At 43.0% G+C, this 26,280-nt stretch overlaps 2 protein-coding genes across 2 annotated transcripts in view; both read left to right on the top strand.

The window, feature by feature from the left end:
* The window catches only part of plekhm2 (pleckstrin homology domain containing, family M (with RUN domain) member 2), a 33,567-nt gene extending 28,874 nt beyond the window's left edge, over positions 1–4,693 (top strand). The window contains exon 21 of the mRNA XM_083639223.1: positions 1,034–4,693. Coding sequence (XP_083495349.1) covers positions 1,034–1,171 — 138 coding nt within the window. The 3' untranslated portion in view covers positions 1,172–4,693. The remainder of the gene's footprint in view (positions 1–1,033) is intronic.
* Positions 4,694–6,779: 2,086 nt separating this feature from the next.
* ano11 (anoctamin 11) lies at positions 6,780–25,646 on the top strand (the record flags this gene model as incomplete). The annotated part of the gene is made up of 23 exons (XM_083638461.1): positions 6,780–6,911; positions 8,452–8,569; positions 8,693–8,892; positions 9,065–9,172; positions 9,270–9,406; positions 10,045–10,102; positions 10,228–10,338; positions 11,862–12,027; positions 13,183–13,273; positions 14,555–14,651; positions 15,983–16,126; positions 16,664–16,801; positions 17,659–17,757; positions 18,129–18,231; positions 19,079–19,190; positions 19,286–19,340; positions 19,571–19,668; positions 20,896–21,032; positions 21,463–21,668; positions 22,287–22,423; positions 23,033–23,123; positions 23,877–24,051; positions 25,545–25,646. 23 exons carry the CDS (start codon positions 6,780–6,782, stop codon positions 25,574–25,576), a joined length of 2,745 nt encoding a protein of 914 aa, XP_083494587.1. The 3' UTR covers positions 25,577–25,646.
* Between the last annotated feature and the right edge of the window lie 634 nt (positions 25,647–26,280).

The following is a 26,280-nucleotide window of genomic DNA, read 5'->3' as shown; positions in this document are numbered from 1 at the left end:
GTTAGACTGTATTAGGGCCAAGTGCACTATCCAACTCACAGGAGCCTACAATGATTTGATCAAGGTATAATATCTAAATGACAGGAGCCTACAATGATTTGATCAAGGTATAATATCTAAATCACAGGAGCCTACAATGATTTGATCAAGGTAAAATATCCAAATCACAGGAACCTACAATGATTTGATCAAGGTAAAATATCCAACTCACAGGAGCCTACAATGATTTGATCAGGGTAAAATATCTAAATCACAGGAGCCTACAATGATTTGATCAAGGTAAAATATCCAAATCACAGGAACCTACAATGATTTGATCAAGGTAAAATATCCAAATCACAGGAGCATACAATGATTTGATCAAGGTATAATATCTAAATCACAGGAGCCTACAATGATTTGATCAAGGTAAAATATCCAAATCACAGGAGCATACAATGATTTGATCAAGGTATAATATCTAAATCACAGGAGCCTACAATGATTTGATCAAGGTAAAATATCCAAATCACAGGAGCATACAATGATTTGATCAAGGTATAATATCTAAATCACAGGAGCCTACAATGATTTGATCAAGGTAAAATATCCAAATCACAGGAGCATACAATGATTTGATCAAGGTATACTATCTAAATCACAGGAGCCTACAATGATGTGATCAATGTATAATATCTTAATCACAGGAGCCTACAATGATTTGATCAAGGTAAAATATCCAAATCACAGGAGCATACAATGATTTGATCAAGGTATACTATCTAAATCACAGGAGCCTACAATGATTTGATCAATGTATAATATCTTAATCACAGGAGCCTACAATGATGTGATCAGGGTAAAATACCCCCCAGTGAAAATGAAATACAAAAATCACAATTCCAACTAAAATCATATCGCAATATATGTCAGTGTAATTGCAATATGATTTTTTTGGCATGTTGTGCAGCCCTAGACTGTATATAGGTTTGCCTTCAAAAGCCTGTATCGGTTGAATGCCTGCCCTGATGCGTGTCCTTCTCGCCACCTATAGGTGGGCCTCCCCCGGCACTGTGTGTCAGAGCCGTCGGTGCAGAAGCGCTGCAGTGAAGCCCTCGCTCTCATGAGGAGCGCCTGGCAGAGAGCCGACAGCCTGGCCCGAGGCCGCGCCCAGAGGGAGCCCTGGTGCTGACACACACACACACACACACACACACACACACACACACACACACAGATGATCTGAATGAGTTTCAAGGCGTTTTCCATCCTCAAGAAAACTCTGCTTCTCTCTCTCTCATTTACACATGGGAGAAAAATAGTTTGTTGTTATAATATGATCAACAAGAAAGCCATATAGGGGGAAGTGGCTTGGGATGTTGAGCTGTTCACACACTCCTTTGCCTTGCACACACACACACACACACACACACACACACACACACACTCCTTTGCCTTGCACACACACACAAAAAAGGAAACTAACTTCTGTAACGCTTAACGTGTTTGGGGCCGAAACTCGTTTTCAACCTTAACTGCGGTACAATAGTAGCGCAAACGCGTGCGTGGCTGTACATAATGAAGGTATAATCACTAATATTTGTGTATATGTATTGTATTCATATTCAGTTTGAGTTGGGTTTGTCTGTGGGCACATGGCTCTGATACAGTATTTGTCAGAATCTGTTTTCCTGGAGAAAATGAGAGTCTCTATTATGAAGTGGATGTGGACTTTGCCTCCCCCCCATTTTAACACTACACAGACGTCCGCTCGAGTGCAAGCTTGCGCATTGTTTGTGGTTTTAATCTTCTGTTTATTTTGAGTTTTTTATGGTACTGATTGTGGTTGTGTGAAACTATGCTGCTTTTTTAACTTTTAGAGAAATCCTTTGTTCTACTGTCTCCATGTGTGTCCTTTTGTGTTTGTTCTCTTTGTGTTAGCAGATGCGCTGGGTGTGGGTGGCGTTGTGGGCAGGATGTGTTAATACCTGTGTGTTAATGAAGGAGAGCTACATGTATTGCTTTTCTTGGCTTGTGATTTGTATTCTGCCCTTGGTTTGTGACATGGTGCTGTACATTTATATTTATATTTAGGCTTTATAGTAGAACTCGCATTAAGAGCTCGCTACTCTACTCGATGGGAGTCTCTCTCGGCTATAGTCATCTTTTAGCAGTCTAGGGATATTATTTTAGCTTTATAAAAAACACAAGCCTTTTGACTTGGAGCAGACTTAGCATCTGTTCTTACTAGCTTAATACACTAAAATAGTCTAATATTGTCATCATCAATTCATTTTCCCTCTCTATGGGTCCCCACAAATTGTAATAATTCGACAGTCATACAGTCATATTACCCGGTTACAATCTGTCCTTGACAATGAAGCTGTGTGTATGGCGGTATATAGCCATTCTTATTGCTAATTTTAGATAAGCTTGAGCCTTATTATAATTCTTCTTGTATATCTGAATGACAATGTTGCCTTTTTGACAACCTTAAAGAGCGTGGTGCAGGTTAAAACATTTGAATTTACAATTAGGACTCAAGATTCTTGAAAATACCCCAAAAAAGCAAAAACTAAATTAAAACATGCCCCCAGGACAGAAATATGGATAAAAAGGTGGCAAAAAAAACATATCTGGGCAGATACACCTGTGACATCACTACTTACTGTAATAATAATAATATACAGTCAATGTGTACAGCAGAAAACTTTCCAAAACAGAATCAGCATTGTCAGACATACAATAATTATCGTATTTGTATGATCATTTTGACCCTCTGGTACAATAATTCAACACTGCCCAGAATGCATTTCGGCACTGAAGCAAGCAGAAGAATAATCCGCGATGCCATTTTTTCCCCAAGGCAACTGTCTAGTTTGGGCTCTATCTATGGTTAATATGGCACTTTATGAAGTTTTAATAGTTTCAGTAGTCAAATGTAACTAGTACTGAAACTAGTAGACCCCCAATATGCAATCGGTTATTTGGAAATACAATTTTGGAGAACCAGAGACGGCACAGCCGACCGACCATCTCAGCTCATGTAACCCAGCTCCAGACTGGTCTCAGGCGGATAACAGACGCTCGGTGTACGGAGGTAATGATCCGAGGAAACGTCACGTGTGTTATGTTCGATTTGCAGATTTTCATGTGCGCATGCAAGCTGCTTTACAAAAACCAGTCTAGATGCAGCTATGTGTGTGTGTGGGGAAAACAAAAGAGAATCCTAATTGCTACATAAAAGTCACACATATTAATGCAAAGTCAGTGGTCTCTAACCTGCACAATTCTCTTTAAAGAACTGCACGTACCAGCCGCTTAGCCTGGGTAAACCCATCCCCCACGTGACCTGCTCTCAGACCTGCTCTCAGTCGCTAGTGACTGGGAACTGAGAGAGCAGGTCACGTGGGGGCTGGGTTTACCTAGGCTACCAGCCGCTATGCTTCAACCAAATACAGCACTATAGAGTACCACAGGGATGATGTATTTTTGTAGGCCAACCCAGAACTCATGCACTTCCTGGTTCCCTCGTCAGGAAGTCAATGGAATTTTTGTATGGGAATTTGTGTTAAATTCCTGAAATAATGTCTGTGGTTAACAAAAGATAATCTTCACAAATGAGGACCACACCTTTTACGACTTTTGAAGCGTAAATGCAATTTTTAAAAATTTGTCATTTTTAGAAAACTTAAAAAATCATCAAAGTTGTCCTCATTTGTGAAGATGATCTTAATGAACCCAAACCTGCAGTTTCAAACTTTTGTTAACCACAGACCTTATTTCAGGCATTTAACCAAAATCCTCATAGAAAAATCCCACTGACTTTGAGATGAGGGAACCAGGAAGTGCCAACATCCAGGTCTAGGATTCATTCCTGTGCTACTCAGTTCAATGTGGCCTTACACAAGATGCTTTTATGGGAACATGATTCTGTCACACTGCATCGCTTTGATGTTAGTATGCATTACTCATGATTTGATGTTAGCATTACTTTCTAAGTGCTGCTTGGTCTCACTTGTCTTCTGCTCATTCACAACGGACAACTGATCTCAGGTTAAAAGCATACCCCCGACACCTTAAGACACACCTTGCAGTTTGTGTTGTCGCCGTTTTGTCCAATTAAAATTTTTTTTTTTTTTTTTAACTTCCTTTTTCTATTTTGGTCCCTCCCATCTTCCACACAGCATTGTAAAGTGACTTTGAGAGCACACTGGAAAGGCGGATACGTGATGTCTAACTGTTGGGAAAGGCCTGATGTAAAAGTGCTTTAATAATGCAATAGGCACTTGGAGAGAATTGATAGACAATCCAGCTGGACTCTTTTCCCCCAGTGGATTACTTCTTGACTTTATGACGACGGGGAGTACAGCTGCAATAGTTGAAAGTACTTGAAATGTTTCTGACAGTTATAAAAAGAAAGAGAGAATATACTGCTAAGAGTTTATGCCTGTGAAGTGAAGTGTATATAATGGAAATGTCAATGTTCGTGGCTCAACTGTTGGGCAATCCATTGTGAAAAAGAAAGCGGTTTATATATATATATATATATATATATATACATATATATATATACTGTATACATATACACACACGCGTACAATATACAGTATTGCTTGTATTATGTTTAGCCATTTTTTTATTTGAATTGTAAATAGTAATGTTACATGGGATTAATCAAGTATAACCTATGCTCACATATCAAGAGGTGCATGACCAGAAGGTTTTTCTACTGTACATAATGATAATGAATGTACAAATAAAACCTTTGTGAATAAAAGAGCGTAAATAAATACATTCAAATTGAACCTGGGGTCCTGTGGTCACATGACATAGAAGGTCCGCTTCCATATGTGAGAACTCAAGGTTCTGTTTTGTCATTATATATATATATATATATATATATATATATATATATATATATATACGGTATATATATTATATAATGATATATTAACAATTCCTCAGGGACACTATGGCACTATTTGAGAGGTATTACATTTTGTAGTTATTGTGCCGATGGTGTTAAATGAGCAAATATCGTCCCATATCGATCGTAGACCCCTGAATTGAATCAATAATGTATCATGGCAGACTTTGTGATATCACTAATAAATACCATATCATTGTCCAAAGAATCCACATAATATTGTATTGTGAAACTTGTGATTTACACTTCTGTAATGAAAGTGGCGTTGAGGTCTTGAAAAAGTCTTAAAAAAAGGTCTTAAAAGGTATTGAATTTAACTTCAGCATTCCTTCATATACCCTGAGTACGGTACACATTATGGTCAAAAAGCCCTCCCCCCCACCAACATGTTTAGTCCCCCATTACTGAGAACCCCCCCCCCCCCTCCCAGCCCATCCTCTGCCTCCTGAATGCCTCTTCCATTATTAATGTGGGATGTTATTCTAGTATTGGGAGAGGAGGGCGTGATGCTGTGTATCAATAATGTTTGAGAATTGGAGATTTGTGCGAGTTTGACAATCTTGACGATTGGATGACGAGCACTATCTTCTGAAAATGGCTCAGAAAAACACACTTCAATGTATCTGGACATCCCATACATTTTTATGCATCTACGGTACATTCTGGGCCTAGACTAGAGAGTTTATTTAACAAGGCTGTGATTGCCCTAGAACCATTGGTCATTTTATACAGTTTAAGGTCAAGTAAAAGAGTTGTATCACATTTTGAAATGGTTACTATGAGGCCATCTTGCATCACACATTCATGTGATTAGTCTCAGCTTTGTAGCCAAATGATACAATTCCATGACTGTTTTGGCACCACAGTGTGCAGAAATAGGGAAACAAAAAGGCAAGAATAACATATTTTCACTGCATGCAGACACTGTCTTTAGGACCCTGGAGCTCATATACTGTATGTAGCAGACGACATGTCAGACATGGCTGTAAAGCTAAGACTCATGTGGTTCTAATTAGCCCAGTTTCATTCAGATATCTTGATGTGAGAGGTCAAGGGACCCAATTGAGTAGTCATGCTCATTTACATTTGTCAGAAACTTTGCCGACTTTGGAGCTTTGTTACACCCGCTTCCCAGCGAGCTAGCATAACATGGCTGCTACCTGCGCATTCGTCTGGATGTCTAGCATTTTTTGGGTGGGCTCAGATGAAATTTGGGGGGGCTCAGGCCCTCCCAAAAATGGTCTAAACCCGCCTATGCATGTATCTATTATTGTCAATGTCATTATTGTTACTTTCTCTTCTGTCTGTGGGACAAGAAAAACATGAATAAATAGTTGATCACAAAAAAAAGGATGTGGGGATGTGCGCTGCATGTACGCAGAATTCCTCCCCCTTAAATTGGAGCAAAATGCTAACTTGCCCCTTTGCTACGTTCATTACGGTATTGTGCTGTCTCCCTGTGGAGCAGAGTCGGAGTGATGCAGATATAGAGCGTTGGGAGAGGGGAAGGGAGGCACAGACTGCTACAGTACAGATACAGACTTTAAGGGAGGCACAGACTGCTACAGAGACAGACTTTTGCAGCAGCAAAGGTACTGTATCTAGCCTTTTCATATTTCTCTTCAATTGCTTTCTCCAAAGGTTGTCGTCTTTGAAACACTCGAGCAATAACCAGAGATTTCTGAAGCTGTGCATGTACTGTACAGTCTTCAGTAGGGAAGAATCATGTGTGTGCTTGGCATGTTGTGTGTGTGTGTGTGTGTGTGTGTGTGTGTGTGTGTGTGTGTGTGTGTGTGTGTGTGTGTGTGTGTGTGTGTGTGTGTCACAGCAGACCAACTGTGAAACGGCTTCCTGGTCTTCGCCAGGCGTCATGCTGAGGAAGGGCTCCGAGCTGCGGATGGGAGACCGAGAGGTGCTGCTGGATCTGGGCTACGGGGGTGAAGCTCCAGGCACAGACCACTACGGGAGTCTGCAGAACGGGGTCTTCCTCCCATCAAGATGTGTAAGCGCTCCAGTGCAAGAGCCACATGCAGCGGTGCATCATTCTCTTACATGGCTCACATGCTGGAAACATTCTCTTACATGGCATTCTCTCACATGACTCATCTTTCACATGACTCATCTCTTACATGGCATTCTCTCACATGACTCATCTCTCACATGGCTCACATGCTGGAAATGCAGAAAATAGCCACACATTCACACAGCATCTCCATCACTGAGGCTGATGCCATACGCATCTGCATACATTACATTGCCAACCATCCCATACATTAAAGATCTATATCAAAAAATGACCAATTCACCCTTATTGCCATGCAGTGCAATTCGTCACAGAATCTTTGATCCAACACAATGCGATTCAGCGCGATACGATGCGATTCAATACAATGCAAAAGAACAATGCTATACATTTCAATATGGGACAGAGCTTAATTTTATTTCTTAAGCAGCAAATCATAAATAAACAAAGTGCCATTTTTACTTTACGAATGTGTTTCTCTCGTACTGCAACTCACTAAGCATCTCATGTATGCTGTTTCTTTAAAGGCATAGGGCCTCTGCTAATGTAAATCCCATTTGACCGATGCAAAGATTTTAGAAACGAGGCACCGCCAGTTCATCCCAAATTGTATCCGATGCACTTTTTTAACCTGTGCAATCGCATCTCGAACTTTGATACCAGATGTCACTCAGTGAACCTTACCATCCCTATCTGAGATGGATCACATGCTGTAAATGCAGAAAATAGCTCCACATTCACGCAGCAGATGTAACCCCCGGTCCTCCGCCTCATCCCTTCACACCTCGCTGACTTCTCTGAGATGTGGCAGTAAATCTTTAAGGTACCCCCCTCCCCGTCCCCGCACTATATCTGACACCGACTGAAACATTTTGCCCGAGGCCCTCGCCACTCACATTGATTTCAGCCTGATTTGAAAGATTATTCTCAGTCATAAATAGCTTTTTGTCGATCGTCTTATCATGTTAATGGCATCTGAAATCAATATTGCAAAAGTGGAGGCTTTTATGAGGCTGCTGTCTGTTAGTAAAATGATTTTACAGTTAAATCTCATCCAAATAATTATCCCTGTACAGTGGTGACATGCGGGGAAGTGACTAGACGACGTGTTCGCAGTTTTTAGTATATTTTTGTCACAGTTATTATTTACTGATTTTGCTAACATCGAATACAGTCATTCTCAACCTTTTTTCATATCAAGGACTTCTAATTTAGTCCACATTACAACACACCAGTTGTCTCTGTGACCCAAATTTGAGCTTATATTTATTGTTTGATTTTGTCCAGAAGTCCATGACAACCTATTACAGTAGGTAGGTAGAGAGATGCCAGTGAAACTATGATCCAAAGAGTCATTCTTCATCATGCTCTAGTTGTGTTAACTTTTTGTAAATGAAATAATAAAGTTGAACAATTCACCAGTTTGCTGGGGACCCCTTGAACCTCCTCAAGGACCCCTTGGTGGTCCTCGGACCCCACATTGAGAACCACTGATCTAATACTGTATGGACACTTACAGCTGTCAGCTGCAGCTGGCGATGATGATGATGACCCCATCTATATTCCCTGTGAAACAAGAAGTAAGCAGCCAGTCCCGCCGCTGGGGAACTACTTCCAAGATGGAAGGACCAAAATAGGTAAGCGATATCGATACGGTACTGAAGAACCAAAATAGGTAATCGATATCGATACGTACTGAGCGTGCCGACCGATGACCAAAAGTCTGACCTTTTGGATCCCTGTGGTCAATCTGGCCTCAGATTTCGTGTTGGTGTGGGAGATTCGCTCTCGGAGAAAACGGCGTGGAAAGGGCCGGGGGCGGCCCGAGGCGCCCGGCGAGGAGGGGGAAGCCGCGGCCGCCGAGGAGGCCAGCAGGTCCGAGCGAAGGAAGGCTCAACGGGCCCAGTGGAGGGACAGATTCATCCAGAATCTGCAGAGCGCCGGGCTGCTCATGGAAAAGGTAGATCACCAAACTGTTTTGTCCAGTCCTCGCTCTTCCGTATGGAAGCATTTTGTTCAGTTAATTGCCCAGCTCTGCTCTACAGTATTTTGCTGGCTAATTGATCCACATCAATCTATTGACTTATTAATCAACAACTCCTCAATGTTGCCTTTCCAATTCATTCCAATAGGAGGAAACGTCGAATGAGAAGAAAACAATTCACTATCTGAAACTTAGCGCCCCCTGGGATGTGCTAGTGTATTACGCTGAGGAACTCTGCCTCAGAGCACCATTGCAGGTTAGTGGTGGTGGCAGCTGCTGTATTCTCTATGCTGATGACATAATGTTTTACTTGTCGATTGAATTGTCCAAAAAAATGTGGTTCTGGCACACAGGCGCAACCGAATCCAGACTTCAACACGTCTGCTCGGATCCTTCACAGACTGTGCATACCAAACGCCATGGCTGAGTCAGTGCCAAACAGGCCGCTGGACTATTACACGTGTGCCTTCCGCAAGTCCAAGATGAGCAGGTGAGTTGTGCTTGACTTTAGTAATGGATGCTGTAAAAGAGTGGTTCTCAACGTTGAGTCCGTGGACCACTTGGGGTCCTTGAGAGGGTTCCAGGGGGTCCCCAGCAAATTAATGAATTGTTAAACTTCATCATTTCATTTACAATAAGTTAACACAATTATATCATGTAGAGGAATGACTGTTTTGATCATAGTTTCGCTGTCCATCTGCAATGGGCAGCTTTTTCATACCAGCTATCCTGTGTCCCAAAGGCAGGGTAAACACAGGTGAGGGCCCCAGCACTGGAACACCTAAATGGATTGGAAGTTGGAACCCCTCATTAATGTTTTGGTTGCACCTGTGTTTACCCTGACTTTGAGACACAAAATGGCTGCTGTGAAAAAGGTAAATACAGATAGTAATGGAATTCTGGACAAAATCATCTCTAACAATAAAAATATGCTCAGGTTTGGGTCAGAGAGACAGGTGTGATTAAATGGGGGTCCTTCTGTTGCTCTAATGTAGAATGATATGGAAAAGTTTGAGGATCTGCTGTAAACAATGAGCTGAAAAATGAAGTCTGGCCAGAAATGAATGGCACACTGTGCCAAGAGTCATCACACTGTTCTGTTTACTGCCTTTTCTTCTCCTCTCTCAGATTCCTTGGCTGTGACAATCCTGAAACTTACTTCACAAATACACAGAGACACAGAATTGTGAGTAAAGGTCCTTACACATCGGGAGCGTTTTTTTGCACTTGTAACCTACTTAGTGACATTCAAGTTGTAGTGTAGTGACAGTTTGTCTGCCTGTACCTGTGCTTTCAAACGCACTATCGCAGGTATATGAGATTCTGTCCATGACGGTGTACGGCAGAAGGAAGAGGGCTGAGGTTGGCATAGCCAGGCTGATCAACGAAGGCGCGTACACCGCAGCTTTCCCCCTGCACGAGGTCAGAGCTTTCATTCACACTAAAGATGCACCATATTGGATTTTCTACCGATATCCGATATTCCAATATTTTTCCAATCTTTTGGCCGGTTGACGATACCGTTATATGCACACATTTTTCCTGTAGTGGAATGAACACATTATTATGCCTACTCATATGGTGAAGGCCCACTGGCAGATGCAGACATAAATACAAAGCTTTTCAAAATGTACACATTCACTGGGTGGGCAAAATAAGAAAACTACTTCAACTCAACTTAAAACATGCCATATTTCTTTGATTTATGTAACATTTTCTTTGAAACAAAACCATCAGATTCATCCTGCTGAAACAGGTTTGGACGATGCTCCACCTGAGACAAAAGTCAAGCATTCAATTCAATTCAGTCGAGCATTGAGTCAAGCATCGAGCATTTGGACATAATTAAAGTGTTATTTTATCGGCCTGTCATATCAGTAGAAATGTTTGTTTCAGCCCGATCCCCATATTTCATTTTAAAGCCTTTATCAGCCGATGATGTGCTGATATCATCGTGCATCATTCATTCATGTGCTTTGTGTGCTGACAGTGAAAGCTGCTCGCCTCTCATCAGTGTGTATATTTCATAGGACCCTCTCATCAGAGTGTGTATATTTCATAGGACCCTCTCATCAGAGTGTATATTTCATAGGACCCTCTCATCAGAGTGTGTGTATTTCATAGGACCCTCTCATCAGAGTGTGTATATTTCATAGGACCCTCTCATCAGAGTGTATATTTCATAGGACCCTCTCATCAGAGTGTGTGTATTTCATAGGACCCTCTCATCAGAGTGTGTGTATTTCATAGGACCCTCTCATCAGAGTGTATATTTCATAGGACCCTCTCATCAGAGTGTGTGTATTTCATAGGACCCTCTCATCAGAGTGTGTATATTTCATAGGACCCTCTCATCAGAGTGTATATTTCATAGGACCCTCTCATCAGAGTGTGTATATTTCATAGGACCCTCTCATCAGAGTGTATATTTCATAGGACCCTCTCATCAGAGTGTATATTTCATAGGACCCTCTCATCAGAGTGTGTGTATTTCATAGGACCCTCTCATCAGAGTGTGTATATTTCATAGGACCCTCTCATCAGAGTGTATATTTCATAGGACCCTCTCATCAGAGTGTATATTTCATAGGACCCTCTCATCAGAGTGTGTATATTTCATAGGACCCTCTCATCAGAGTGTGTGTATTTCATAGGACCCTCTCATCAGAGTGTATATTTCATAGGACCCTCTCATCAGAGTGTGTGTATTTCATAGGACCCTCTCATCAGAGTGTATATTTCATAGGACCCTCTCATCAGAGTGTGTATATTTCATAGGACCCTCTCATCAGAGTGTATATTTCATAGGACCCTCTCATCAGAGTGTATATTTCATAGGACCCTCTCATCAGAGTGTGTATATTTCATAGGACCCTCTCATCAGTATGTGTATATTTCATAGGACCCTCTCATCAGAGTGTGTATCCTATGTGTGTATTTTGTAGGGCCCTTTTCAGCTTCCAAAGCACGAGGTCCAGCCTGATGAGCTGAACCAGAGGCAAGTTATTTTCCACTACTGGGCCCGCTGGTCCAGGTGGTACAAGTACCAGCCCCTGGACCACATCAGAGAGTACTTTGGGGAGAAGATAGCACTCTATTTTGCCTGGCTGGGTAAGTATCAATTCTTTCTCTCTTTTTTTTATTATTATCTTTTCTGATCCCCCCCCCCCCCCCCCCATTTTCTTACCAATTGTTCTTGGCCAATTCCCCCAGCTGCCCCCACCCCCTCTGCCGATCTTGGCAGAGCCGTAGACACGCACATGCTTCCTCTGATACATGTGCAGTTGCCACCCGCTTCTTTTCACCCGACAGCGGGGAGCACGTGGGAGGATCACGCTATTCCCAACAGGCGCCTCCATCTGAGACTAGAAGACTTTAAGGCATCCATTGGTACCAACCATGTCATATTAGCTTGTCTGGAAGGGGGTTAAATAACGCTCCAAAGTTAGGCAAAATTTTGCCGAGGGAAAAACTGGCATGGCCATTTTCAAAGGGGTCCCTTGACCTCTGACCTCAGGATATCTGAATGAGAATGGTTTCTATGGGTACCTACGAGTCTCCCCTTTACAGACATACACACTTTATGGTAATCTCATGCAGTTTCTTCCCCCGCAAAAACCATGCATTAATTGTTTTTTTGCATGCAGTATAAATGTGTTATTTTCACCTATTCTATTTGAATATGTCTGCATACTGGGGTCCCTAAACACTCTTAGGATTACAATTGAATATGACTGGAAGCATGAGACTCTTGTGAATTCAATGAGCCCAATAGACCCTTCTCACGGGGACCATTTTGTGTCGCAAAGGCAGGGTAAACACAGGTGCAAGCAAAACACTAATGAGGGTTTCAAACTTCCATGATTGGAATTTGGAAACCCCTCATTAGTGTTTTGCTTGCACCTGTGTTTATTCTGCATTTTCGACACAAAATGGCCCCCGTGAAAAGGGTCTATTGTATTCATGCGTGATGGTGTTAGTCCCCATAGTAGCCATTTGTTTACACAGCATATAGCCTAAAAAAGAAGAAATTTGGGTCGTGAGTGACTTAATGACTAAGGAATAATGTGGGTCGTGAGGCTGAGAACCACTGACTTGAAAGACCACCACCTCCACCTCTCCATCAAGCACATTTCATCATCAAACGGCAGTGCAGCCGTATAAAACGCACCACCCCCACTGCACAGCGGTGCAGCCATATAAACTGCAGCACCTCCACTGCAGTCATTGAGATCTATGGTGTAATGGAGCTTTATGTCTCCGCAGGCTTCTACACAGCCTGGCTGCTGCCAGCAGCAGTGATGGGAGCCCTTGTCTTTGTGTCAGGAATCATGTCCATGGGTACCAACACACCAGCGTGAGTCCATAGCAGCTGCAAAAGGATTTCTCCTTTTTCCTTACCATCAAGTAAACAGCTATAAAAAGAGATTCTGGAAAACGAGGCAATAATGTTGAGAGGGAAAAGCGCTTTAAAGGGTTTATTACTTGTGCACACTGTCTTATTACAGTCATCAATCACTGGAGAAGAGCTGGGAGAGCAGTCTGCACTAATGGACAATTAGTGGATAATAATTCCTCCATTTCACAAATGGGGGTAGTATAGTAGACATCGCTGAGTCAGTTGAGGCTTTATTTGTGTGGTGGATGGAAGGGGCAACCTCCGGTTCTGAAAAGTGAAGTCAATGCAGAAGTAACTTCAACCTGCATTCTTTCTAATGGCCAGCAGGGGGCTCCAAAAATAAGTCAGATTGTATGGAAGTCAATGGGAAAATGACCCTACTTCTCACTTATTACTACCTCAGTAAACATTTTCCTAATAAGTTTATGGTCCCTTCCTTATGACCCTAGGATCTGGATTTTGGGAGACACTCGATCTCTGGAGATGAGCATCAATAAGAAATACTTCGTATTACTTGCAGGTACAGCTGGCAAAAAGTGTATATTGCTAAATTGGAAATCTGAACTGTCTCCCTCTCAGAGACATTGGTTGAACGAATTAACATCATATAGTACTCCTGAGAAGATCCTGTACAGTGTGAGAAGGAAGCCGGCAACTTATGAAAAAATATGGGGCTCCTTTCTGGCCTCATTACCTTCATTACACCCTCTTGGATAGCTAAGATCACCTTCATTATGTCCACTCCACATACCTAATTTGTTTATTGGTTTTGATTTGATTTAATATTACCTCCTGTAGTTGACTTTACTTTTAATTTATATTAAAAAGAGAGCGAAATGTATACCATACCGGGAGGGGGGAGGGGGGAGGGGGGATACCCTCTGTTTTTTTTGTTGTTGTTGTTTTGTTTTCTCTGTCTGTTTTTTCTGTTTGTATTGTTTTGTTAAGTATGATAATTGAAAATTCCCCAATAAAAATATCTTAAAAAAAAAAAAAAAAGTTTATGGTCCCAATCGCTAGCTGGTTAAAACCATCTGGATCTCTGAACTCACATTCTGTTTGGTTCTGTGGATCCATCTGGACTCTGAGCTGTAGGTGGAAGTATCCAGTCCTTCAGCCCCGTGTCTGCATCAGAACTGATGCTTGTTTGAAGCATGTTTTCCCAGCTGTGTCTCATCTGTCTGTGTGCCTGTCTGTCTGTCTGTCTGTCTGTCTGTCTGTCTGTCTGTCTGTCAACAGGAAGGAGATCTGTAACAGTGGCGCCAGCTACCTGATGTGTCCACTCTGTAACACCTGCCGACCCTACAACATGTCCGACATCTGCCCCATGGCCAAGGTCATCAGAGATCCCGCAATATTGCTGTTATGAAGGCCCACAATGAGTCAGCGTTGCCTTTTACACAGCATGCATCAGGCCTGTATGCAGCCTGTGTCTGCATCAGGCCTGTATCCAGCCTGTGTCTGCATCAGGCCTGTATGCAGCCTGTGTCTGCATCAGGCCTGTATCCAGCCTGTGTCTGCATCAGGCCTGTATCCAGCCTGTGTCTGCATCAGGCCTGTATGCAGTCTGTGTCTGCATCAGGCCTGTATGCAGCCTGTGTCTGCATCAGGCCTGTATCCAGCCTGTGTCTGCATCAGAACATAGCATATGAATTTAAAGTCAGAATTATGAAAATAAAGTATAATTCTGAGTTTAATATCAGAATTCTGAAAAGAAAAAGAAAAATTCTGGGGGGGGGGGGGTCAGAATTCTGAGTTTACTCTCAGAATGAGAGAAGTCAGAATTCTGAAATGAAATTAAGAATTCTCAGATTAAAGTCAGAAGTCTGAAAGAAAAGTCAGCATTCTGCTTTTAATGTCAGAATTCTGAGGGGAAAAGTCAGAATTCTGAGATTAAAGCCATAATTCTCAGGTTAAAGTCAAAATAATTTGGAGGAAAAAAGTCAGCATACATGTGACATCACTGATGATGTCACTGATGATATTACTGATGTTGTACTGGAATTTGAATGTCCCTAGATTTTTGTGATGTCAAAGTGGGGTCACAGTCCAAAAAAGGTTGGGAAGCCCTGATCTACAGCAGATGGATAAATAGCACTGATCTACAGCAGATGGATAAATAGCGCTGATCTACAGCAGATGGATAAATAGCACTGATCTACAGCAGATGGATAAATAGCGCTGATCTACAGCAGATGGATAAATAGCACTGATCTACAGCAGATGGATAAATAGCGCTGATCTACAGCAGATGGATAAATAGCGCTGATCTACAGCAGATGGATAAATAGCGCTGATCTACAGCAGATGGATAAATAGCGCTGATCTACAGCAGATGGATAAATAGCGCTGATCTACAGCAGATGGATAAATAGCACTGATCTACAGCAGATGGATAAATAGCACTGATCTACAGCAGATGGATAAATAGCACTGATCTACAGCAGATGGATAAATAGCACTGATCTACAGCAGATGGATAAATAGCGCTGATCTACAGCAGATGGATAAATAGCGCTGATCTACAGCAGATGGATAAATAGCGCTGATCTACAGCAGATGGATAAATAGCACTGTGGACATGATGTATTTTTGATTTTGGAGTGAACTGCCCGTTTAAAGATGGGATTTATTCCAGTGCCTCTCTCCTATCCCTCTTCATTACAGATGGGCTACCTGTTTGACCACCCAGGAACAGTCTTCTTCAGTGTGTTCATGTCCTTCTGGGCCGTCACCTTCCTGGAGTACTGGAAACGAAAGATGGCCACCCTGGCTCACCACTGGGACTGCTTGGACTTCCATGAAGAAGAGGTCCATATTGTCCACCATATGTTTCTGTCTTGCTAGATAGGTCAGGACTTTTATTAATCATCGGCATACAACAGTGGTTCTCAGACTTTTTTGGCTTCAGTACCCCCTTTCCCTGATTTCTGAATCCAAGTACCCCCTTTACCCGACTACAACATTTTGATTTGAAAACGGCAAGAGAAAACTACAGCATATGATGAACAATGAATGAATGATAACCCACCCTTTGAAGAATATAACATCACAAAATAAGAAATGGAGTGAAAGAGTTGCAATTAGTGCCTCCTGAGCAGATTAATTTTAACGTTTCATTTATTTTCATGATTTATTCTTACATGTTTTCATTTTCTCCTTTCTCTCAAGTCAGTACCTCCATGCACCCCTAGCGGTACATGTACCGCAGTTTGGGAACCACTCTGGCATACAGCATCTCTCTCAGTAGCATGTCAGTAGCATGTCAGTAGCATGTCAGGCCACAGTATCAATTCCACCTCAAGCAGTCTGTCCATCGATGCTGACCTCATCTCTGTGTTCCTGCAGGAGCGTCCTCGGCCAGAATTCGCAGCCATGGCCCCGGCTATGGAGCAGAACCCCGTCACCGGGGTCAAAGAGCCCTACTTCCCAGAGAAGGCCAGGCTGTCCCGCATGCTCACTGGCACCATGGTCATCATTATTATGGTGAGATACTGTTCAAACCTCCTTTCTGACAACGCCAAAAGTCCTGTGGATTCTACAGTGAGATCAACATATTCGTTTGCTGATAATGCCTTTGTGCAACATTTGAGTCAAGACATGATGACATCACTGATGATGTCATAGACATTGTGACATCCTCAGTGACATCATAATTGGTGGGACAAAAATGGAAACAAACAGAGCCCACTTACTCCCTTTTATGATATAAGGTCTTATTGCTTTCTTAATATTACTAAGTACTAACTGACCTTAATATTGCTTGGGAGGCAGCTTTTAAAGTGTATATTCTGTAATTATAGGTTTTAATCATCTTAATTAATAATTAATCATCTCTGCCACAGGAATGAGTCCTAAAACCCAGATGCATTAGCATGGGTTCCCTCGTCTGGAAGTCAGTGGGTTTGTGGTTAGATGCCTGCCTGAAATAAGCTCTATGAAACTGAGAGGTTTTGGTCAGCAAGATAATCTACACAAATGAACGCCATTATTGTTGAAGCACTTTCTGGCGATCACATTTACACTTCAACATTACATTACATTACGTTACATTACATCACATTACATTACATTACATTACATCACATTTACACTTCAACAACCATCAAAGTAGTGTTGATTTGTGAAGATGATCTTGCTGAACACAAAGGTCTCAGTTTCATTACATTTATTTCAGACATCTAACCAAAAACCCATTCAAAAAGCCCATTGACTTTGAGAGGAGGGAACCCAGTGCGACGCTAACGTCCAGGTTGGCCCTATATACTAAAAGTCACCCAATTCTAATCCTTTGACCTTTGACCCACCCTCCGTGTGTGTGTGTGTGTGTGTGTGTGTGTCAGCTGTGTGTGGTGATGATCTTCTTGGTGACGGTGATCATGTACCGCGGCATCGTCAGCATGATGATGTTCCACACTGGCAGTCCTGTCCTGCGTACACAGGTACACCTCTTACACAGGTACACCTCTTACACCTCTTACACAGGTACACCTCTTACACAGGTACCTCTTACCACTTAATAGTACGGCTGGCTATCCTTTAAACATTTATGATGATGGAGTTTTGTCTGCTATTTTTTTTATTTAGTCTTAATCTTAGTCCCGTGTTAAATGTCCTTGTTAGTTTTTATCATATTTACTCAACCTCATCCTGTTTTTTTAGTCAAGTTTTAGTCGACTAAAAGTCTGAGTATTTTAGTCTCATCTTAGTCTTAGAAAACCATAGCTATTGTTTCTTTACAATTTCCAAACTCATTGGAAAGATCTATGAATCTGTTATGATGGAATTGTATTTGCGTGTGTGCCCTCCCCAGGCAGGGAACATAGCCAACATCTCAGGCAGTCTGGTGAATCTGGGCCTGATCCTGCTGATGGGACAGGTGTACACAGCGTTAGCCGAGCAGCTCACTAAATGGGGTAAGAAGCCTCGCACTGTACTACTGATGTTGTCACGATATAGAGCTGCTTGAAAATGGGCGGAGTGTTTCTTTAAGACAGTGGAAGTTAGCTTTAGCTGCTTGAAGCTGATTGGCCGTTGCATCACTACATGTATGTCAGGTTAAGTATAGTCTCGCTGGCCAGCCTCCTCTCCCTTCCGTCCGAGGAGTCTGGCGCCGCAGGTCTCCATAGTGGGATTGCGATGGGCGGCGCCTAGCGGCAGTGCCCTTGGAAAATAGTTTTCAACAATCCAACTTGCCGTTTTCAGCATGTAGCAACGAGCTAGCATGTAGGTTTCTGCTGTTAGCTTGCTAGATAGTTAGCGTTGTTGTTTTCACTGAGGCGGCAGGGCACTATTTACAGCGACACACAGGGAGGAGGGAGCGGAAGCCGCTCTGATTGACATGGTCGGAGCCAATGACAGAGCTTGTAATAAGCCGGGAGCCGACATCCGGCTGCCACCGAAACAGTCGCTCCAATGGGAGAGCAGCTGTAGAGCAGGGGAGGGTTTATCCCTGTTGTCTGTTTCCGTGGCGCCAGACTCCTCGGACGGAAGGGAGAGGAGGCTGGCCAGCGAGACTAGTAACGATATAAAGCTGGTTGAAAATGGGCGGAGTGTTCCTTTAAAACAGTGGTAGTTGGCTGACCTGCTTGAAGCTGATTGGCCGTTGCATCGTTGTGTCAGGTTAAGTAGAAACAAATTGAGCCTCGTCTCCTCCCAGAGCCAAGCTTGTTGTTTTCATTGTTTCTCTCTTTGCATTGACTTTGCATGCTGCTTATATTTCAGTGAATGTAACAGCAGTGTGTTTTCTCCTGTATGTGACAGAGATGCACAGAACACAGACCCAGTACGAAGACGCCTTCATCTTCAAGGTGTTCGTCTTCCAGTTTGTCAACTTCTACTCGTCTCCCTTCTACGTGGCTTTTTTTAAAGGAAGGTGAGAGACAGACTTCAAAAATAAGACATGCAATATGGCTTTTCCTCATTAGAAACATGAAACTCAGACCCACTGTTTGTCTGTGTCGGCGACAGGTTTGTGGGTTACCCGACCAACTATGGCACCTTGTTTGGAATGAGAAACGAAGACGTAAGTTCCTCCTTTACATTTGGATACGCTGTAACTTCATACAAAGACTCGAATGGGAAAAAGTGCATTGATTTGTGTGTGTGTGTGTGTGTGTGTGTGTGTGTGTGTGTGTGTGTGTGTGTGTGTGTGTGTGTGTGTGTGTGTGTTGTGGGTGTGTGTGTGTGTGTGTGTGTGTGTGTGTGTGTGTGTGTGTGTGTGTGTGTGTGTGTGTGTGTGTGTGTGTGTTGCAGTGCGGTCCTGGGGGTTGTCTCATTGAACTGGCTGAACAGCTGTTCATCATCATGGTGGGGAAGCAGGTCATCAGTAACATCCAGGAGTTCGTCATACCGTACGTTTCCCCTCCACCACACATTAAAGGGACACTCCACTCAGTTAAGTTGTGGACCAGTGATGTCACTTCAGTGCATGAATGACATCACTGGTCCACAACTTAGCTAAAATTAACTCTCAATAACTCTCAAACTAAACGAATGCCGTCAAAACAGTTTTTAGATATGTGTAAAATGATGTGCAAAATAAATCAACATTGTGTTTCAGTGGAGTCCTCCCTAAAGTCACAATAGAAGACAGTAGGCGTAAGTCCAAACACACACGGGCACCGCAGTGTGACGCCCCTACATAGCACAGATAGGAAAAATCAGGCCGCAGGACGTCCGACCGACCACACAGCGTTGGACAACGAGACGACGCGGCGGGGCCACATTGAAATGGGACAGGGGCACGAAGTGTCGCTGGGCAGGCGCGCCTGTAGGGGGCGTTGTGGGGTTGGACATAGAAAATAAACTACCATAAGTAACAGGCCACACAACTGCCAATGGCTCTAAAAGAGGTAATTTGGCATGTGGATGAGAGGGCACTTCAACATTTCCACACCAAAAACGTGCTGCACACTTAACAGTATTACTAGTGTGCCATTGGTTAAGCTCCCACGTGCCAATGGTGGCACGCCTGCCTAAGGGTGTGGAACTCTGGCTTGGTTTGCTGATATCAGGCCCATACTGTATAGGCCTTTTATATTCTGCGTGATGGAGGTTCCTCCTTCTACTTTCAGAGGCTTTTCCACACTGGCAACAGTGCAATTCTCGCAGAAATACTTTGGGGAATAATTTTAGCGTGAATAATAGTCCAATATAAAGAAATTAATTAGATGCTGGCTATCAGCACTTTCAATCCAGAACGATCTGCATCAGCCTATATGGATCCTGTAACGAGTCTAATGTGTAGTATTATCAATAAATTGCATATAATCCATAGGTGTGTTGTTTACCCTGCCTGAAAAGTGTCCCTATGATGTGTAGCGTTGAGCCTGTGCATTGTGACTGGAGCTGACTGTGCTTTCTCTGCTGCAGTAAAACTCACTGCTGCTCTGCTGCAGCGTTGGCACAGCATTGGCACAGCATTAGCACAGCATTGGCTGAAGCCAAAAAAGATTTAGAACCACTGTACTACAGGGATCAGTAGTCTCACATTATTATTCTTGAGTGTAAAGCCACTGTTGTTGGGCTATTTTCATCAGCATATGCTGACAGTCCAGTGTCTCTCTCTGCTCTGACAGTAAGGTGAAGGCCTGGCGCCAGCAGAGGGCGGTGGCCAAGGTGCGGGGGGACAAGGTATCCCATGAGCCTCGGCGCTGGGAGGACGACTACCAACTGGTGGAGTGTGAGGGCCTGTTTGAGGAGTACCTGGAGATGGGCAAGTACTGTTAGTGGTAGTAATAGTAGTAGTTTTATTATTATCATTATCAGAATATAGCAAATGGGGAGCATATACTGTACATAACACATCTGACAGTTCCAATTTGTCAAGAACATATGAAGTAGAAATTTAATAATTAAAAGTAACAATATGAAAAAAAGAAGAATAGCATTAAGAGGGTGTGCAAATAACAGAGGTAGAACATAACCCAAAAGAAATACAAAATGCAGTATGATGCAATATGTTATACCAAATACTGCAATACATTTAGTATGAATTAAATTATTTAAAAATACTTTTTAGCTGGCTACTTTTACGGAAGGGGGGGTGTAGCGAAAGTAATATCGTAATGTAATTACTTTTGATACCAGTAAGTAACTCATTACATTACTGCACACGTGTTTACAAACGAGCTGTTGTGCCGCAGTGCTGCAGTTTGGCTTCATCACCATCTTCGTGGCGGCGTTCCCCCTGGCGCCACTCTTCGCCCTCCTCAACAACTGGGTGGAAGTCCGTCTGGACGCCCACAAGTTCGTGTGCGAGTACCGCCGGCCGGTGGCCGAGCGCGCCCAGAACATCGGCGTCTGGTTCAACATCCTGGAAGGCCTGTCGCACCTGTCCGTCATCTGCAATGTGAGTCAATGACATCCGCGCTCGGTAATGACATCATCACCATGTTACAGCCTGTGGCTGAGGCCATGACGTCATCACCAGGTTACGGGCTGTGGCTGTGGCTGATCGAGCTGTCCACATTTCAAAGGGTGTCATGATTAGGTTTTAGACCGATATGAGGTGTTAGTTTCTGTAGTTTACTTACCTCTTACCTATTCTTACCTCTTCCGGGGCTTAACTAAGAGTCGACAGACATGGGTTTGTTCGAGGCCTACTGTATATCATGCCAATTTGGATTCCCTGCAAAGATATTTACAGTTTTTGGATATGTGTGAGCTCATGTGCAAAATAAATCAGCATTGTTTTGAGTGCCCCTTTAATAATAATGACTATGGAACATATTACATGTCTCACAATATGATAAAAAAAATAAAAAAAAACGCGCTCAACTCAACTCAACTAATAACTGGGTGCTAAATCCTACAATGAATGTCAAGAATAAAAGAGAAGAGGATAGCACTCCAAGTTAAACTTTTATTGCCTGCATTAACCCTTCATCAGTGCAGCAGCAAAACATATATGATCACAATATGATCAGCCATTATCCCGTCTAACTAGAACCCCTCTGTACATCCACAGGCGTTCCTCATAGCGTTCACGTCAGACTTCCTCCCTCGCTTGCTGTACCGCTACAAGTTTGACGATGATCTTAACGGATACGTCAACTTCACCTTGGCTTATGCTCCGCTGAACTACACCCTGCACCCACTGTGCAGGTAAACTCTCCAAACTGATTCTCTGAATTGATGGATACTGTAGGCCTAGCATAACTGTCAAATCTGGGCACACAATCTTTCGTAGGAAATTCCATATTATTCTCAAATATGTTTAATTTCATGTCACTTTCAGCAAAAGCTCTTTTACACTAAAACAGTGTGTTCGGCCGGCCAGGCTCGCTGCGGCCGCCCACCAGAGTAGGTCCATCTCTGCCCGTGGAAAAGAAACATTGGTGGACGGGTGTAGGAGCGGATCAGAACCGACTCACGAAATCTGCAGCGACTCCTATTAGCCTTGGCGATGGTCCTAGTTACACACTATTATAGGGAAGAAAATTTAAAAAATAAAAACAAGAGAGAAGGTCTTCTGCAACATCTTGATTTTTATTTATTTATTTATTTATTTATTTATTTATTTATTTATTTATTTATTTATTTATTTATATTTAAGGTTTCAAACAACATCTTGGCTTCAGATCATAGACTTGGCCAACAGAGGGTAGTGTTACTAATGTTTCCAACTTGTTCTGAGCTGCTACATGCCATACACACATGTGTCACTATGCAGCATGTTCACCTGTAACTATATCTGTTCTTGTTTCTGTTTAGATATAAAGCTTTCAGAGACGACAGTGGAAACTACACTCTGGTTTACTGGGAACTCCTTGCTGTCAGACTCGGCTTTATCATTGCTTTTGAGGTAGGAATGAAATTCCTAGATGACCAAAAAATTAAGTCTGGTTGTATGTCCGGGAAAATGAACCTACTTCTCATTTGATTTATGACCTCAGTAACACTTTTCTAATGAGTCGCTAGTTTCAAGTCTTCTATAATACAGCATGATGCTCATTTAGTTAAATGATGGTCCCATTTAGAGTCAAATAGACGATAAAGCAGACTATGATCTGGGGATTGACAGGTCGCCTGTCCAGTCATCGCACAGCTTGCCGATCACAGACCAATAGCAGGCGGAGCTGTGGCTCTTCTTGTCCAAGATGGCGACGGTCAAAATGGCAAACCCGAGGTTTCAAAACGGAGTTCACAAACCAATGGGTGACATCATGATGGCTACGTCCATATATTTATACAGTCTATGGTCTACAGCAGAGGCTATCCTTTCCTTGATTTCTGAATCCAACTACCCCCTTTACACGACTACAACATTTTGCTTAGAAAACTACAAGAGAAACTATAGCATTATGATGCAATGAATGAATGATAACCCACCTTTTGAAGAATATAACATTACAAGATCAGAAATGGAGTGAAAGAGTTGCAATTAGTGCCTCATGTCCTGAGCAGATTTATTTTAATGTTTCATTTATTTTCATGATTTATTCTTACATTTTTACATTTTCCCCTTTCTCTCAAGTACTCCACATAACCCTAGTGGTACGCATACCCCAATTGGGAAGCCCTGGTCTGAAGCCTGTCTCCCCCTCCCCTCCTCCAGCATGTGGTGTTCTTGGTGCTGAGGGCCATAGACTGGATGGTGCCTGACGTCCCCGAGTCTCTGGAGCTGAAGATCAAGAGGGAGCGCTACCTGGCCAAGCAGGCCCTGGCCGAGAACCAGCAGGCCCTGCTGGGGAGTCCAGGCCCAGGGGCCACTGCAGACGCCGCCAGCCCAGGTCAGTGGAACACACGACACACACACACACACACACACACACACACACACACACACACACACACACACACACACACACACACACGTAAATGTTCATATTCATAGAAACCACAAGCATAGTTTTGTGTGTGAACATGTCCACCAAGAGCCAAATTTGACTCTGAGGTCAGATTTCTGTGGAACATCAGACTTAGCCTTCAAGGAACACGGCAACATTTGGGGAGATTAGCCTATTTGCCATATTGGCGATTGGCTAACACTCAAACGAGAAGATAGATGTCCTTCTCTTCTCTGTGCATGAAGGAGAAAAATAGTGACCCGTCCCGCCCCTCCTGCTAGTTAGCTTAGCACAATGAATGGTAGTCATTGGTACTGGCTAGCCTAACGCCATTAACATGCGCAAACATTTATATATATTTAAAAAATAATCTCACCAAGTCTCCACAAGCCCTGAGATGCCAAGTTGACTTGAAAATACATCATTTACACTCTGTTTTTAGCTGAAATCTTCACTGTAGCCAGGTGCTGCAGGAGGGTGGCCAGCGGATACTGTAGCCTGCTACTTTTCTACTACACCACAGAGAACAGGAGGAACTATATTATATTATATTATTATTATATAATTATATATTAGTATATATATATACAGCGAACAGGAGGGGACCTATATTATACTGTATATATCTTCTCGTCTTACTACAGGAGGACCTATATTATATGTATTATAATATATATATATATATATATATATATATATATATATATATATATATATATACAGAGAGAGAGAGAAGAGGAAGGGACCTATATTATATTATATTATTAGATATTATTAGATAGTGCCAGAAACCACACTATAGAATAGAATATAAATGCCTGGAAGGCAGAACCCTATGAATTTAGTGTTATAAACTGTAATTCATGTGAAGTGTTACGATACGGTTCAGAGTAATAATGAGAAGACTCTGCACGCTATATAAATCAGAATTACCATGTACATTTCGCATTGCTAAAGTCAGTGTTGCTTTTGTGCCTTAAGATGATGGTATAATAGTAGCCAGCATTAATTCAATAGCATAACATGTTACAGCAGATTCTCTCTGTCAGCTCTTTTTTCTTCCTTTTTTTGCCTTCCACACAAGATACAGCAGTCTGCCTGACAGAACTAACATGCTCTCTCTCTGTGTCTCTCTCTCTCTCTCTCTCTCTCCCCCCCCTCTCTCCCCCCCCCTCTCTCTCTCTCTCCCCCCCCTCTCTCTCTCTCCCTCCCCCCCCCTCTCTCTCTCTCCCCCCCCTCTCTCCCCCCCCCCTCTCTCTCTCCCCCCCCCCTCTCTCTCTCTCTCCCCCCCCCTCTCTCTCTCTCTCCCCCCCCCCCCTCTCTCTCTCTCCCCCCCCCCCCTCTCTCTCTCTCCCCCCCCCCTCTCTCTCTCTCTCCCCTCTCTCTCTTCCCCATTCCTTCCCTGTCCAAACCCAACTGTGCTGCTTGCCCCGCAGCAAGCCACGCATCCTCTGGCAACATGAGTTAGGAGGACTGCAGTGCGGAAGAGGAGCGCTGGGAGAGGGATGGAGGGGGAGTCAACGACACTCCTGCATGTGGGATAACGTCAGGGAGTCTGTGCAGCAACACGGAGGTACACAGAGACTACCACCCTGAATCCAGCTGAGCCACCTTTGAAATAAATCCCTGTGACACGCATTCATACTGGACATCATGTGAAGTACCGTAGTATAGCTTGTTTCCAGGTGATGTCAGGTCAAGGGGCGAGACCATTTGCCTGTATAGTGAGTGAGACTTAAAGATCATTGCCTGAATAGTGAGTGAGACGTACATATCATTGCCTGAATAGTGAGTGAGACGTACAGATCATTGCCTGAATAGTGAGTGAGACGTGCAGATCATTGCCTGTATAGTGAGTGAGACGTACAGATCATTGCCTGTATAGTGAGTGAGACGTACAGATCATTGCCTGAATAGTGAGTGAGACGTACATATCATTGCCTGAATAGTGAGTGAGACGTGCAGATCATTGCCTGTATAGTGAGTGAGACGTACAGATCATTGCCTGTATAGTGAGTGAGACGTACAGATCATTGCCTGTATAGTGAGTGAGACGTACAGATCATTGCCTGTATAGTGAGTGAGACGTGCAGATCATTGCCTGTATAGTGAGTGAGACGTACAGATCATTGCCTGTATAGTGAGTGAGACGTACAGATCATTGCCTGTATA

This window comes from Poromitra crassiceps (genome assembly GCF_964638095.1).
Source record: "Poromitra crassiceps genome assembly, chromosome: 6".
NCBI classification, from domain to species: Eukaryota; Metazoa; Chordata; class Actinopteri; order Beryciformes; family Melamphaidae; genus Poromitra; species Poromitra crassiceps.
Note: the sequence above shows the minus strand (reverse complement) of the source record. Positions and strands in the feature narration are given on the sequence as shown.